The following is a 14,060-nucleotide window of genomic DNA, read 5'->3' as shown; positions in this document are numbered from 1 at the left end:
TAGTATAAATATTTAAAAAGAATTAAATAAATTAGATTTAAATCCTACCCTTATAATAAAGGAATATTTATAAATAATAAAGAAAATATTATATTAATATGCTATATTAATAATATAATAATAATAAGTAGTAATAATAATAAAGTTAATAATATAATAAATAAAATAAAAGAAACTATAAATATAAACTATTAAGGAGAATTAACTTCCTTTTAGAAAATAATATAATAATAAATAGAGAAGAAAAACTTTAACTATAAATTAAAATAGATATACTAAAAAATCCTTAAGAAATTTAATATAAATAATAATAAGGATATAAAACCTAAATTAACTCCTTTTACACTAGAAAGGAATTAATAAAAATATAAATTAAGCCTTAAAAGGAAATAAATAATTACTAAAAATAAATAAATACTATACTATATTTAGGTTTAAAAGCTATATAGATATAATATATTCTATATATAATTTAGTTAGATATATATCTAATTTTAGTGAAGAGTATTTTAAAGAATTAAATAAGTTATAAAGATATATATTAAAATTCCTTAAATTATTTAAAATATATAAATATAATAGAAAATTAAATTTATATAGATATTCTAACTTTAATTAGGTAATAACCTAAATAATAGATAATCTATATTAGGTTATATATTTATATTCTTTGAAAATAATAAAATAATTAACCCTATAAGTTATAACTCTTAACTACAAAAAATACCTATATTAAGTAGTTGTGAAGCTGAATATATAGCTTTAAAAGAAGCTTCTAAAGAAGCTATATATTTATATAATTTATTAGAATATTTTAATATAAATTTAGATTTAAATCTAGAATTAAATAAACCTACTATATATATAGATAATAATGCCGCTATTAGTTTAGTCGAAAATTAAGTTTTTTATAAAAAGACTAAATATATAGATATAATATATTATTATACCCGAAATTTAATAAAAAGAGGGTTAATAACTATAAAATATATACCTTTAAATGAAAATATAGCTAATTAGTACATTAAACCGATTAAAAAACTATTATTTATTAAATTTAAAGATTTATATAATTTAAAAGAAAATTAATAGTAAGTTTAATACCCCTATTTACTAATATATTATAGAATAAAATAAATATAAAATATTATAATACCTTAAATAACGACTTATAAAAATAATATAAAACTAATAAAAAGTTAAAATAAATAGGTTTTTATCTTAATAACTTACACGGCATATATAAGCTATATACACTATACACACTATATACGGAATATACGGAAGTCAAGCATATAGTCTAACGAAATCACTATACAAATGTAGTTTCGTAGACACTATAGTATAAATATAAACTTCTTGACTTAAATTGTGGAAAAATAACCCCGTAAACCGTAAACCTATAAAGTAACATAAGAATAACGTGAATGACCCATATAAAATAAATGCCTAATAAAATAACGTTGTTTAAATCGCAAGGGTTCGAGTTCAAATCGCGCCCTAAGCAAATTTTTAAGATTTTTTACCTATATAATAGCATATTTTTCCTATAATAAAGGTTTTATTGCTAATAAAAGTACTATTTTTTCCTTTTATAAAAGGTTTTAGTATAATAAATAGTATATTTTTCCTATATATTAGGTTTTATTACTATATAAAATAAGTTATTTTTCTTTTATAAAGGTTTTTAACTTAATAAAAGTAGTTCTTTTACTTTAAAAATAAAGGTTTTTAACTACTAAGTATTTTTTATATATTTAATCTATATATATATATATATATACAGCTTATAGGGGGCTGTAAAAATACGTTTCCGGCTAGTGAATATACTTCCGGATTAGTATATAAAGAAGCGCCGTTTTCGTATATATAATTACTAAAAACGGCTAGACTACAAAGGGCTTTATTAGACGAAAACGTCTAAATACTAAACAAAGGGTATTTAGTATATAAATAGAGGGATGGAAAGCCTATTAGTCGATAGAAAGAATTTAACTCTATACACACTCAAATTCTTAGAGACCTCATGCGGCAAGCCGGGCTATACAGCATACCGGCGCCGAAAAGCCGTCGATTCACTGCTGCTTTGTGATGATTTAGGCTCGTGTATATTTCCAAGTTGCCTTGGCCGGTCGTCAAGGGCGAATGCAGGTACAACATCAATGATTGGTTGTCCTGTGAGGGAAGAGGATTCGGAAAGCCTGCCACCATATACGAGGTTGTCCAATAGCAGGATATCATCTCCAGCCTTTGATCCCGTGTCAAGAGCTGTGAACACCTAGGTGCTCATATTGGAAGATCACCAGTGAAGTCGCTATTTTCGAGTTTTGACTACAGCCCTCTCCGGTGAGGGCAAATTTCGAGCAGAACGTCGCGGGAGGAGCTTCACAGTTAAGCAGCCGCCCCAGGATCAATACTAGTTTGGCTTTCCGGTTGGATTACCCTGAGCACGGGGAACGGCCATAGATGAGGTAAGTCATGAGTGCCATTTCGTACAGCCACCGAAGTGTGTGTGTCTGCTGGGCGAGGTGGTTCACGCGGTTGTGGTGGAGAGCAGGGACATGCGCGACCTCAATGTTTTGGATGCCGCTCGAGTAGTAATAAGGCGCACATCAAGGAGAGGGAAGACCTCTCGGCGGTTCTTCAAATTTTGCTTGCGGATGGTGATACCACAACTCCAGCCACTTCCACAACCGCGCGATACGCGACCGTCCAAGGTTCTGGATCTTGATAGTAAGAAAATCTGAAATTTTCCATGATAACACCAACTCTGTCTCTCACATTTGGTCCGGTCCATTGTTCAAGTGTGCCTATCATGTCACAGATATAGTGTTATGATTTAAGAAATGACTCTTCTTTCACACAACCCGCACCTCGTGTTCGGCCACGTCTTCGGGTTCCCAAAGCACAGGCAGGGACATGTATTCCACGCGTCGGTGTTCATCCGAATTTGCATGGGCCTTGCCGGGAGTATACCCGTCGAGTATAATACATATGCTTGTTCAAGATGACTAAGTATAGTAATATTTTACCTCTTGTATGAAAGGCCGCCCGCTTAGTACATGTCCTAGGTTAGGGTGGTGGGAATATTAGTCTAGAAAAAAATATATTAATTAAGGTTTTCTAGGGATATGTTATAATTCTAGTATAGTAAAATAAGTAGGTACTCGACACCCACGTGACCTCGGGACGGTTCAATATGTCTATCCCCATAGATTCAGACCGCTTTCCATTCACCACTCGAGTAATCATGGGTCCGAGTGGCCACCTCCTAAGCGTTGATACTCCTTTCCTCAAATATTGCCCTACCCACTAAATTTTCAATGTTGCCTCCTGCCTGCCTTCCCAGAGTACGGTCGAGCGATTTTAGAGTTGAAGTTTCCTGTCATCCTGAGTGATCGACGCCCACCTCAGGGTCTGCGACCAGAGAGCAGACTGTTTCTACTTGACCTGGCTGTCCGGAGACCTCGGGAGCTCTCATCTTTCTGCAAGAGCGTGTAGAACCCTCGCTGGCCGGCGTACTTCTCGCTCAGAGCCAGCTCAGCTACGTCGACGCGAGCTGGGGCTGCGGTGCGTAGGGTAGGACCCATAGAGAGCTTGAGGACTGGGAGCAAGGGCTTGTAGACGAAGGTTTGCATGAGTGACATGCTCCTTGGAGTATGGCTGCGCAATGCACGGGAGACGACCAGGATTGATTGCCACGGTGGTGATGTTCTTGAGGATGGGGTCCTGGGTAGAGCGCGTGAGTAATGACATCCTGACGACCTCCCATTCTGGTGACAGGGTCTCATAAGAAGAGAGGAGAGGTGCACCGCATTATCGGTGGTGGCTTACCTCCTGGAGATGCTCGTTCAGCGCATACATCCACATAGTGATGGCGAGCTTGGCAGTTGCATATCTCTGGTAGCCGCGTCCCATCTTGTCGTCGTCTATAGAAGGCTTTACGAGTAGCTCCAAATTGCTAGGGATGGAGGGAGCATACTTCTCCATGGCGTTCTTGCCGGGCCGGTGTGAGTCGCTCGAGAGGAGTACCACCCGGCCAGTGGGCCCAAAGCTGCCAAGAAGGCGGAGGACGAGGGCCGCGTGGGAGATGTGGCTGACCTGGAAGGTCTTGTCATAGCCATTAGCGGTGGGCTCGGGTCACCAACAAGGTTCCAGTAGTAGGCAACACACACGGTGGCGGGTATTGGCCGCTTTTGATACCGGATATGACAGTGTCCGTGAAGGCGTGGGTGGAGGACAGGCTGGCGAGGTCGAGGGCATGAACAGAAGTCTTTGCTTGCGGGTAGCGGGCGATAGTCTCACGGAGCTTTCTGGTGTTTGGGTCAGAGGTCGAGTCATCCCTCACAGTGAAAATGGCCGTGTGTTGCGGACAGAGGCGGAGGATGTGTTCTGCAGCAGGAATTCCCAGCGAGGTGTTGGCCCCAGTGAAGATGATCGTTCCAGCCATTGCAGCAGAGTTCAACTGATGTTCTGTGTAGAGCCCAAAGATCCCGCTGATCTGAAGATGAAAGTACGGTTGCTAGAGTGATATATTATGACATCAACCTTGGAAGCTACGATAGCGTATCCAGGCAGGCGCCAGGATTGCAAGCTCGTCTTCGTAAGAATGAATGTCGGGAAGCTGGGTGACGGAGGTCCAACTTGGAAACTAAAGACGAGCTCCCTACCCGACAGACCTGCCTGGCGAGTTTTTGTCCGCAGCATGCTGCGTTGAAGCGGGATGAGCTCGTGAAATCATATTCCCTTGAAAGCAGCCAACGTCCACCTACCCACCATTTATCTTGATTGGCTCAACTTGCCATGTTGGTTGCGTGCCCAGCAATTTATTACGAACTGAGGTGGTTCCTTCGCCCGCAACTCCACGCTGTGACTTAAATTAAGTGATGCATGCTACAGTTGACCGGTCGTTCCTCTGTGGAAGGACTGATGAATCACTGTGGGTCTGATTGTGCAATATCACGGCGTAAGAACACAAGTACGGCACAAGTACGCCGCAGAGGCTGTATGCCAGTGGCGGGATGGCGTTTGTGCCATTTGCACAGCTGTAATGTGACCTTTGGGGAAATGTTCCTCTGCATTTATGATGACAGCAATTTCCTTGGCCGAGCCGCCTCCTGCCATCTGTTGACGAAGTCCGCTCGTCAAGAAAAGCCGACAACCACTCATCAATTTCTTATCACAATTTCTCAGGCTGTTCGTGATTGCATCAACCGACAACCGTCTGCACCATGCACCTGTCCAAGCTCATCGCGAGGGCGCTCACTATCGGCCATTTCGCAATTACTACTGAGTGCGCGAGATTACTCAGTGGTGGCACCATCATCGCTTTTGACCACGATGCTGAGCAATTGGAAGTGATACGCAATGGCTCTGTCCTCATACAAGACGGCAAAATCTCTTCCGTCTTTGATGCAGCAAATCCCGATTGCGTCCACATCCCTCCCGATACTGAGGTGGTGGATTGTACCAATAAAATCATCACCCCAGGCTTCATCGACACGCACCGCCATGGATGGCAAACGGTCTTTAAAACTATGGGATCCAACACGACTTTAGCAGATTATGCTTTCCGTTTTAGTGCACTTGTGGCCGCACCCCTCTTTTCTCCGGAGGATCTTTATATTAGTCAACTTACCGGTATTTACGAAGCTCTTGCTGCCGGCGTGACTACTATACTTGATCATGCCCACCACACATGGTCACCCGAGTTATCTAGTGCTGGTCTCAACGCATCTATTGATAGCGGAGCGCGGGTGTTCTTTGCCTATGCTTTTCAGAATTCTTCTGTGGACTTCGGTATTCCAGAACAGATTGCGCAATGGAAGGAATTGTCATCTGCGATGTCGAGTAACCTGACCGAGCTTGTAGTAGCTTACGATGACTTTTCCGGCAATCCAAATGGGGCTGATACTCTGGCAGTTATTGATCTGATTAAGTATGTATACCTTGTTCCCGAAACTGTGAGAAAAATGATGCTGATTGCTTATTGTCACAGCCAGAGCAATGTGTCACTGTTGACGACTCACCATGTGGAGGGACCCTGGTTGTGTTCGTATAAATTTCTACTCACTTGATTGTACACCTTACTGATGTTCCAGGTGTAGTAGGAAATTCCCCTGAAGACCTAAATCGCGTAGGAGTGCTGAACTTAAGTACACCGATTGTCATATCACACGGCGCATTTCTAGACGCAAGGGGTGCAATGCTATTACGCAGTACGAACAAGTACATCTCTATTACGGCAGAGAGTGAAATGCATTACGGACATCTACACCCAACAAATCATTTAATCCTAGATCAGGCTTCACTCGGTGTAGATACGCATTTCACCTTCTCCACCGATATCCTAACGCAAGCCCGTATATGGCTTCAATCTACACGATACCGTATATTTCAGAATACCCTCGATCGATGGCAGATACCCGCACATAGCCCTTTTTCTGTCAATCAAGCATTCCTCTTAGCTACAAGAAATGGTGGTTTGGCTTTAGGCCGGCCAGATCTCGGTGTAATTTCCCCAGGTGCGAAGGCGGATGTCATTGTCTGGGATGGTAAATCACCCGCTTTATTAGGCTGGATAGATCCTGTGGCGGCTATTATCCTTCATGCAAGTGTTGGGGATATAGACCATGTACTTGTTGACGGCGAGTTTAAGAAACGCGACGGAAAGCTTGTGATCGAGGGATATGCGGATGTACAGGATCGCTTCCTGACGAGCGCAGGGCGGATTCAGCAGACTTTCAAGGAGCTTCCACTGCCTTCGCTGGAGGGGAACTTCTTGACTGGCTACCCGTATGGCTACGTTCAAGAATTGGATGCTCAGCGGGGGGTTGGCACTGGTTATGGTCCAAACTTTGTACAAGGGGGCGAGGTGAGGTACGTTGGAAGGTGTTCAAAGGGTGCTCTCTCTCTCTCTCTCGGTATGTGTGGAGCATACAACTACACTCCGATCTCACCTTAAGACGGAATCCACTGCCTCACCTTGGAGCCCGGACATGATGACGACCCCCTCCTCGGAGGCATCAAGATCTACACGTTTGCAGAGAAACTCGAGTACGAGGCAATCTCGTACGCTGGGGGGCGCCGCTCTTCCGGTGAGAGATAGTATGCGATGGGCGGCGCATCTCCCTCACGAGGACCCTCTGCGACTCCCTGAGGCAGTACAGGCTGCCGGACGGGCGGCGTGTGCTCTGGGTCGACTCGATCTGCATAAACCAGGGCGACAAGCACGAGAAATCACACCGGGTCCGCCTAATGGCTGATATGTGGTTTCGCTTCTATTCCGTATACGTCCGAGGACATACATGGCGCCTTCATATGGTGGTAAGCACTCAAGACCCAGCGCTTGAAAACAACACGGTGTCGATAACGATAGTCATAATACGATAGGTGATCCATATTTGTATTAATCATATCCATGCATGTAGACCCTCGAACCTTCTCTTCTTGAACGACACAGCCTCGACCCAATTGTCTATGAACAAGAGTATGAACACCAGAAGGATGATCACAGCTGCGACAGGAGGTGCCAATATAGAGAAGACGGTGAAGCCCAACGAGACCAACTGGAATACAGCATTCTCTCCAAGTGATGTTGCCAATCCTACCTGCATGGCAGTAAGCACGACAGCTATATAGATGGTCGCCGTTGCAAGCCAAGCAAGGTTGTCCTGGAAATAGGCCCCATATTGCTGCCAGTTTGGCATGTAACCCCTGAAAACAGACCGGCCCGAAAGTATATAAATCTTATTCAGGCGACCAAGACGAAGCTCCCCGTAGAGGAAGCGCGCATCTACCTGACGGTCGATATCTTCGATGCTGAGAATTTCCGACGCAAGAGACCTCCAATGGCGCCACTTCACTTCCTCTGGAAGCAAATGCCTCTCTTGTGCGATCATAAAGTCGCTTTCATAGCTGATCATCGCCACATAAGATGAAAGGAAGCCGAGCGCCAACCGACGAAGTCCCTGGCGGCAGTCACGGTCGTCCAGACAAGGGTAGTCTCGTGGGCATGAGAGACATTCGCCCCAAAACGCCGGCTCGAGCAGGTAGCGAGGAACCGGCTTGAGGAAGATCCGCCCAGCGGTCCAGACCAGATGCATGTTCATATCCTCTGTTATCACAATGTCCCGGCCCAACATAAGCTGGTAGTGCAGCGGGCGGGGCGGCATTGGCCTACCAGCTATCCACAGCCAGTGGAAGACAGATCTCAGGCGTTGTACATCCAGCTCTTGTTTGAGGAATACAGAATCGCGGCCACTCGGGATGTAGAGTCGTATCGGACCGTCACCGGCCTTTCCGCGGTAAGACGCTGGCAGCAGGTCATCGTCCGTCTTAGTGACGCCCGTGGTTTGCAGGACCCGTGTGGAGAATGGAAGAGCCTGGCAGACGTACTGTCAATATTTTTACCTGAGCAAGATGACATGACACATAATGTGGGAGTACCTTGCTATGCGGTGTTTCCATCACGTCAGTCCCTATCCATATCCTCTCTCCGCCAACTCCTTAAGCTTGACGTCCGCTGGCGGCAGATTGGGCTATATGAAATGATACAAGGCATCAGCGCGGCCTCTGCTGGGACTTTCTTGGCAACATGTGTGAACATGTGTAAAAAGAGTTGTCAATGACTTACGTAGGTAAGGGGCAGTTCGATGCCTTAATAATGCCGTTATTCTGGAAGTCAAGTTGCTGTGCTTGAGTGATTCAATGCAGCGCGGCCGTCTGGCGTCCTTTTCCCGCTCTTGTAGGATTTAAGAGGAACAGAGGGAACCAAGCGAATCCGCCTCAAGAAACTCGTGGATATTGCGGCTGAGTGATGTAGACTATAGATGATGAGCCCCGCCAGTTTCAGCGTCAATTATTCCTCAAAAAGGTGCCTCTCAAGCTAAATGGAGAATTATGTAGGGCCCTCAGTCGAGATGTTGATCAGAAATGTCCGTAAGCGCACAGACTGGAGCTCACGGTTTTATCGGACTTTGCTTCAAGTCTTGCCAGTTGGCACAGAGACGTATGTTCTTGCAGCAATGACATTCGGGGCAAAGGTTGTACCGACCTCAAGCCTAGCCTCACATCCACACTATACTTGCTTTGAAAAAAAAAACACAAAAGACCGGTATTACCAATCTTGGGATACAGATCGTACCGTCAGCCGGTTTTCTCACCTCATACTGGTGTGGTAACACAGATATCGCGTCTATTTAGCGTCTCAGCTGTACGAATTCGGGTCTATCCTGCATGTCTAGCAGCGCCAAGATAATCATATCATGGCAGAGCATCGTGCTGGTTTACATGCGCAACATAAACAGTCGCAAGACCCAGAAGAGGATAATGAAGGGTGCGTATTGATCACAAAATGAATTTGATGTATAAAGAATCAAAATAAACTTGTGTTGGTTAGGAGGAAGCGTCTGAAAAATGCATGATAGGCATGTTGTCCTCAGTGCTGCGACCATGGTACTTGAATCTCGTGTCCGCCATGTATGTTCTGGAGTAAGGCTGCTTAGTTAGTCGTGTGGAAACACTTACAGCGCGGGATTAAGCCATAGATTCATAGCACAAGCACATGTAGTAAGATTTGCACACATTCGGAAAGCCTCGATGCAGCTCGACGCTTCGAGGCAGCAAAAATAGTATGTTACCAGTCCAAGGCCACCTTACGAGAACACCACAAACCCATGCCAAGCAACGTTTCCGCCATTCATTGGATCCACTTGTTCAGACCCCCAGCCTAGTGCGGCATAAGCATCACGTGGACGTCTGTGTAACGATTTGGTGCCCCTCAATGTTGCCAGATAATTGAATTGTGGCGAGAATTCCAAGTGTTTGGCCCCCCAAGAGGCCACTTTGGGGGCGGTCGATCCGTGCGGCTGAAGCCCACAATCTACTAGTACCTAGGCAGTGTAGTTCACTGGCCACCACGTCGTTCAACAACATCAGGATGAGACCAGGACTGATGTCAACTGTCGTGAATATGAGTCACCGATGCGGCTCTGCTCGGATGAACTTGTCTTGTGGCAGCCTGATCTGGAATAATAAGATACTCAAGTACTCCGTATATTATTAGGAGATGCACTTCTTCCTTCTTCTTTATTAAGAGCATTGAACGTTTATTACGATACTGTCTATCTAGGTATTCTGGGAATTGCCACCTGTATCAACTTAAATTTACTCGTACCGCGAACTTCTGACAGATTCAGCTGAAAGAATCCCCGAAAAATTGAAGACAAGGTTGAAAACAACATGAACGCATACTCAGGACAGCCACCGGCGGAATATGCCATGACACAGAGTGACTACTTGCTATCAAGGGCGCCGAACAGCATGGAGTTGTTAACTGTGCCAGTGTCTAGCCTGAAAAGCCTAGGGCTTAAGAAGCCTATTGACATTGTCGCCCACTGGACAATATGTATCAACGGGATATGCTATGAGCTGGCGAGACAGACGAACAAAAAGGAACCATACTTCTACAGATGCATAAGCCTAGGAGAATGGAAGGCGAAGCGAATATCTCAGGGAAAGCCCATTGAGTCGCACGAATTAGGCCAGATGACGATGCCATATTCGCACCAGCTTATTCACGAAGTTGGTAAGTGCTGTTTTATCTCCTGGTGTCTTGTCTCGTTGTCCTTGTCTCATTGCACACCTTTAGCCCATCCGGCTAACTACCGATGCTCGCAGCTACACTGGTATGGGAACGATCGTTAAAGAAGAAATACGCATACGATGATCGCAACTGCCAGGTTTTCATCCGTCTCTTGGTTGAGTTGATCGGGAGTCCTGGCGCCAGGGCCGAGTTTCCAGCTTTCCTTGACAGGTGGGTCAAGGGCGCGGGCAACACCCGTGACGGTAGCTTTTTTGCCGTCGCAGCGGCAGCGAGTACATTTGCCGCCCTTGGTGTAGGCTCCCTTGCGCTGGATCCCACCGGCATTACTGCTGCTGGTTTCATGCTCGCAGTGCAGACGACTCTTAGGTCGAGTACATGGTTGTTGACTGAAAGGCATCTCAAAGGGGAAGCGATCAAGGACGGACAGCAGGAGATCAGAGTGGAGATGAAGAAGAGGGGTAGACCACTTGCAGAAACGTAGTACAAAACTGACGCAGGACGTGTAAACGCGAGAAATCGGATAGTATATCATAATTCTGAACCTACTAGGGGGAGGGGGGTTTTTTAATATAAGTAAAATATAATACCTATATACTATTAAAAGGCTTTTATAAACATTTCCTAATAGTGAAATTATTTTATCCTATATAAATCGTATAACGCTTTTTAGTTTAATATTATTTATTTATTACTATATTATTAAAGGTTTAATATAAAGTAAAAAAAAGTTTAATTCCTATTAAAATTAAGTTTTTTTTTATTTATTCCTAACCTAACTACTTATTAACTATTATTCAGCTTAATTATTATTATATATTAAGTCTATAAAGCTATAGAGTTAAAGAAATATAAAAATCTTATTTCTTTATTAATTTATAAAATTTAATATTAATAAATTTAAAATCTTTAATATATATTAATATAATATTAAAATTTAATATATAATTAACTCTTTAATAGATTTTACTTATAATAGTATTTTATTAACCTTTTATTAATATTTAGTTATAATATCTAGATTTTATTTAAATATTAATTTTTAATATAATTACATACCTATATTAGGGACCCCCCCTCCCCCCGGTAGGAAAGTCGCCCGGCAATGCTAGCGTTATGAACACAACCTTAATAATACTAATTGCCCAGGTGATATCCAGACCTGTCTGGAGTAGTCAGATTGGTCTTATACTTAATGCTCGCAAACAGGGTTGTAAAATTAGTCCTTAGTATTTTAGTACCGTATGAAGACGCCATGTGTGTCCTTAGATGTTTACAGAATAGAAGCAAAACCAGCATAGTTAAAATTAGTTTAGTTAACTCTTTTAACTAAAATTGTTTAGCTGAGTAGGATTTAATAAGTAAAGTCTTAGTGTTAGTTAGGGTCTATAACTAAACTAGTTCTAACTGATTTTAACTCTGCTCGCAAGAATGCCACCACTTCTGTTTTGGCCAGTTTCAGTTGTAGAACAAGCGAATACGAACCATCCTACAATTCGACCACTCCTAGCTAAGTACTCAAGCAATCTCTCAAACATATCAAGTACCCAAGTGGCCAAGTGGCCAGTGGGTGAATTCTGTGAAATGAGTTGCACCGAGAATTAGAAAGCCTCTTTTTTTAAAACTTCTAGCTTGATCCTAATCTTGAGTGTTAACCACTGTACGAAGGCGCCGCATACGTTTAATATGTATGGGGATTAGAAATGAAATCATCCTAGAAAGCGCTGCCTTTACGCTCGCTGCCGCGTTCTAGGGGCTGGACTGCGGAGTGTTTGAAGTTTCTCGGAGTTTTGTTGGCAGTGGAAGGAATATTTCCCCTTTGAGCATGATTACTGGGTTTTTGAATTCAGTGTTTACTGATTTGCATGTGAAGTGGGATAGACTTCGTCCAACAACGAGTGCGAAATGAGGGTCACAGTCTTGTGGGAACACTTGCACAATGATCGTTATTGGTTGCCATATGGTGCTTAATGCTATCGAGAGGTGCATCTACAGGTTGAGTCGGCCAAGTTTGAGTGGAAGTCAAGCACGCACAGAAATGCAAGACTTGGCCGATCGTTGCCTCGTGGACTGCATGCCGTATATGCATTCCAAGGTTATTGTATACACACTACGGGATATTGGGGAGCTCATCCTCAGAAGAGAGGTTTCGTGAGGCTTTTCGTAGTCAGTACACTGCCGGCTCAATACACTTTATATTCTGCAAGCGCAATTCTCAGCCGTCATCCGATGCCTGCCCACAGCGCTGTGACGACTTCCCGAAACGAGTTGACGTGCTGTGCGTAGCCGTGATCTACAGGCTTCCGACGAGCTAGAAATCTTAAAGAACTCGGATGGAGAAGACGCGATTGGAAGACCAAGAATTCAGTCTTAGTGATCGTGGCCGGGCTTGGCATGATGCTATTGGGTGAAGCAGCAAACTGATCTTATACTCACCTGGCTTTAAGACAGACGGTGAGACCTGTTCTCTCACCGAGCATTGGCCAATCACTGAGAGAGACACGGGCTGTGTAGGGCCATAGAGTTTAGGTCAGCTCCGAATCCCTTGCCACCAGTCATGTCACCCAGTGCTTCAGACATGCATATCCCTTGTCGGCCCTCAAATGTACAGGCCGGCAGGGAGATCTCGATAAGTTCAGAAGTTGAGCTCGTGAGCAATTTTGTCGCCACCTGCTCGACATGGAAAGGGGAGTTATTAGAATTGGGTTTAAGTTTCCCCCTGGAACAGTGTACGCTTGAGCATTGGCTGAAGCCGTCCGGCTCTCCATTGGACTGACACTTGCGCATGGCAGTGAACGAGCCTCAGGACAACACCGCATCGGTTCTCCTTGATCCGCAGTGTTTACCAAGAAGATTTCAATTTCGCTTCATGGGCCCTGGGTCAGAAGAACCCACTTGATGACAGCGGATTCTAGATATTCCACCTGGGAAAGGCACATAGTCAGGGAGCGCGCGCCTCGCAAGGTTCTGCTCAAGGATGGCCGCGGCTCGCTGGCGGCCGGGCGTCGCACCCTGTGTGGAGAACCACCCTTCTAGTGGGAGATCGTCTGAACAAGCTTCTTGAAACCTTGAAAGCTTGTGTGTATGGCCCTCTCTTTGGCTTAGCCATCTGTTTGTCACCTACATTGTTACCGACACAGTTCACCGCACTAATACATCCCGTCGGCCTTGCCCCTGAGAACTAGATCTCCACCGGATTGTCGGCCATGCGAGTCAAATCTATTGTGGATGTCCCGTAGTATTGATTAATCCATGCCTTTGGGCCGCCTAGGCCCTTCTCGCATCGCCCGGTATAGCCGTGTTTGTTAGCAACGTACGCTCGCTTTCAGAGCAGGGAACTTTCTAGTCGCCGCTGGTACGGTCGTGTCGATCCTACCTAGCCGGTGCCATCCAAGCTAATATTTCGCACATGTGCGATGGGATGCAGCCGGGCAGGGACATGCGGGGCGTGCAGTCG

At 44.2% G+C, this 14,060-nt stretch overlaps 4 protein-coding genes across 4 annotated transcripts; 2 read left to right on the top strand and 2 right to left on the bottom strand.

Moving 5' to 3' along the window:
• Positions 1 to 3,540: 3,540 nt before the first annotated feature.
• KVR01_010533 (uncharacterized protein) lies at positions 3,541 to 4,450 on the bottom strand (the record flags this gene model as incomplete). The annotated part of the gene is made up of 3 exons (XM_044784213.1): positions 3,541 to 3,729; positions 3,835 to 4,054; positions 4,176 to 4,450. The coding sequence occupies 3 exons, from the start codon at positions 4,448 to 4,450 to the stop codon at positions 3,541 to 3,543; spliced, it is 684 nt and encodes a 227-aa protein (XP_044640692.1).
• Positions 4,451 to 5,231: 781 nt separating this feature from the next.
• Positions 5,232 to 6,964, top strand: KVR01_010152 (uncharacterized protein; the record flags this gene model as incomplete). Its single annotated transcript, XM_044786455.1, has 2 exons — positions 5,232 to 6,051; positions 6,102 to 6,964. The coding sequence occupies 2 exons, from the start codon at positions 5,232 to 5,234 to the stop codon at positions 6,962 to 6,964; spliced, it is 1,683 nt and encodes a 560-aa protein (XP_044640311.1).
• Positions 6,965 to 7,412: 448 nt separating this feature from the next.
• KVR01_010251 (uncharacterized protein) lies at positions 7,413 to 9,008 on the bottom strand (the record flags this gene model as incomplete). Its single annotated transcript, XM_044794882.1, has 3 exons — positions 8,636 to 9,008; positions 8,449 to 8,540; positions 7,413 to 8,384 (listed from the first exon to the last, which is right to left on the bottom strand). The coding sequence occupies exons 2-3, from the start codon at positions 8,467 to 8,469 to the stop codon at positions 7,413 to 7,415; spliced, it is 993 nt and encodes a 330-aa protein (XP_044640410.1). The 5' UTR covers positions 8,470 to 8,540; positions 8,636 to 9,008.
• Positions 9,009 to 10,061: 1,053 nt separating this feature from the next.
• On the top strand, positions 10,062 to 11,186 carry KVR01_010146 (uncharacterized protein). The gene is made up of 2 exons (XM_044792488.1): positions 10,062 to 10,588; positions 10,681 to 11,186. Exons 1-2 carry the CDS (start codon positions 10,243 to 10,245, stop codon positions 11,085 to 11,087), a joined length of 753 nt encoding a protein of 250 aa, XP_044640305.1. The 5' UTR covers positions 10,062 to 10,242; the 3' UTR covers positions 11,088 to 11,186.
• The last annotated feature ends 2,874 nt before the right edge of the window (positions 11,187 to 14,060 follow it).

The sequence above is a fragment of the Diaporthe batatas genome (assembly GCF_019321695.1).
Source record: "Diaporthe batatas strain CRI 302-4 chromosome Unknown Contig00013, whole genome shotgun sequence".
Lineage (NCBI taxonomy): Eukaryota > Fungi > Ascomycota > Sordariomycetes > Diaporthales > Diaporthaceae > Diaporthe > Diaporthe batatas.
Note: the sequence above shows the minus strand (reverse complement) of the source record. Positions and strands in the feature narration are given on the sequence as shown.

Coding starts and splice junctions, on each gene's coding strand:
- KVR01_010146 (XM_044792488.1), top strand. CDS start 10,243: ATGAACGCATACTCAGGACAGCCACCGGCGGAATATGCCATGACACAG. Junction 10,589..10,680: donor CCAGCTTATTCACGAAGTTG/GTAAGTGCTGTT, acceptor CGATGCTCGCAG/CTACACTGGTATGGGAACGA.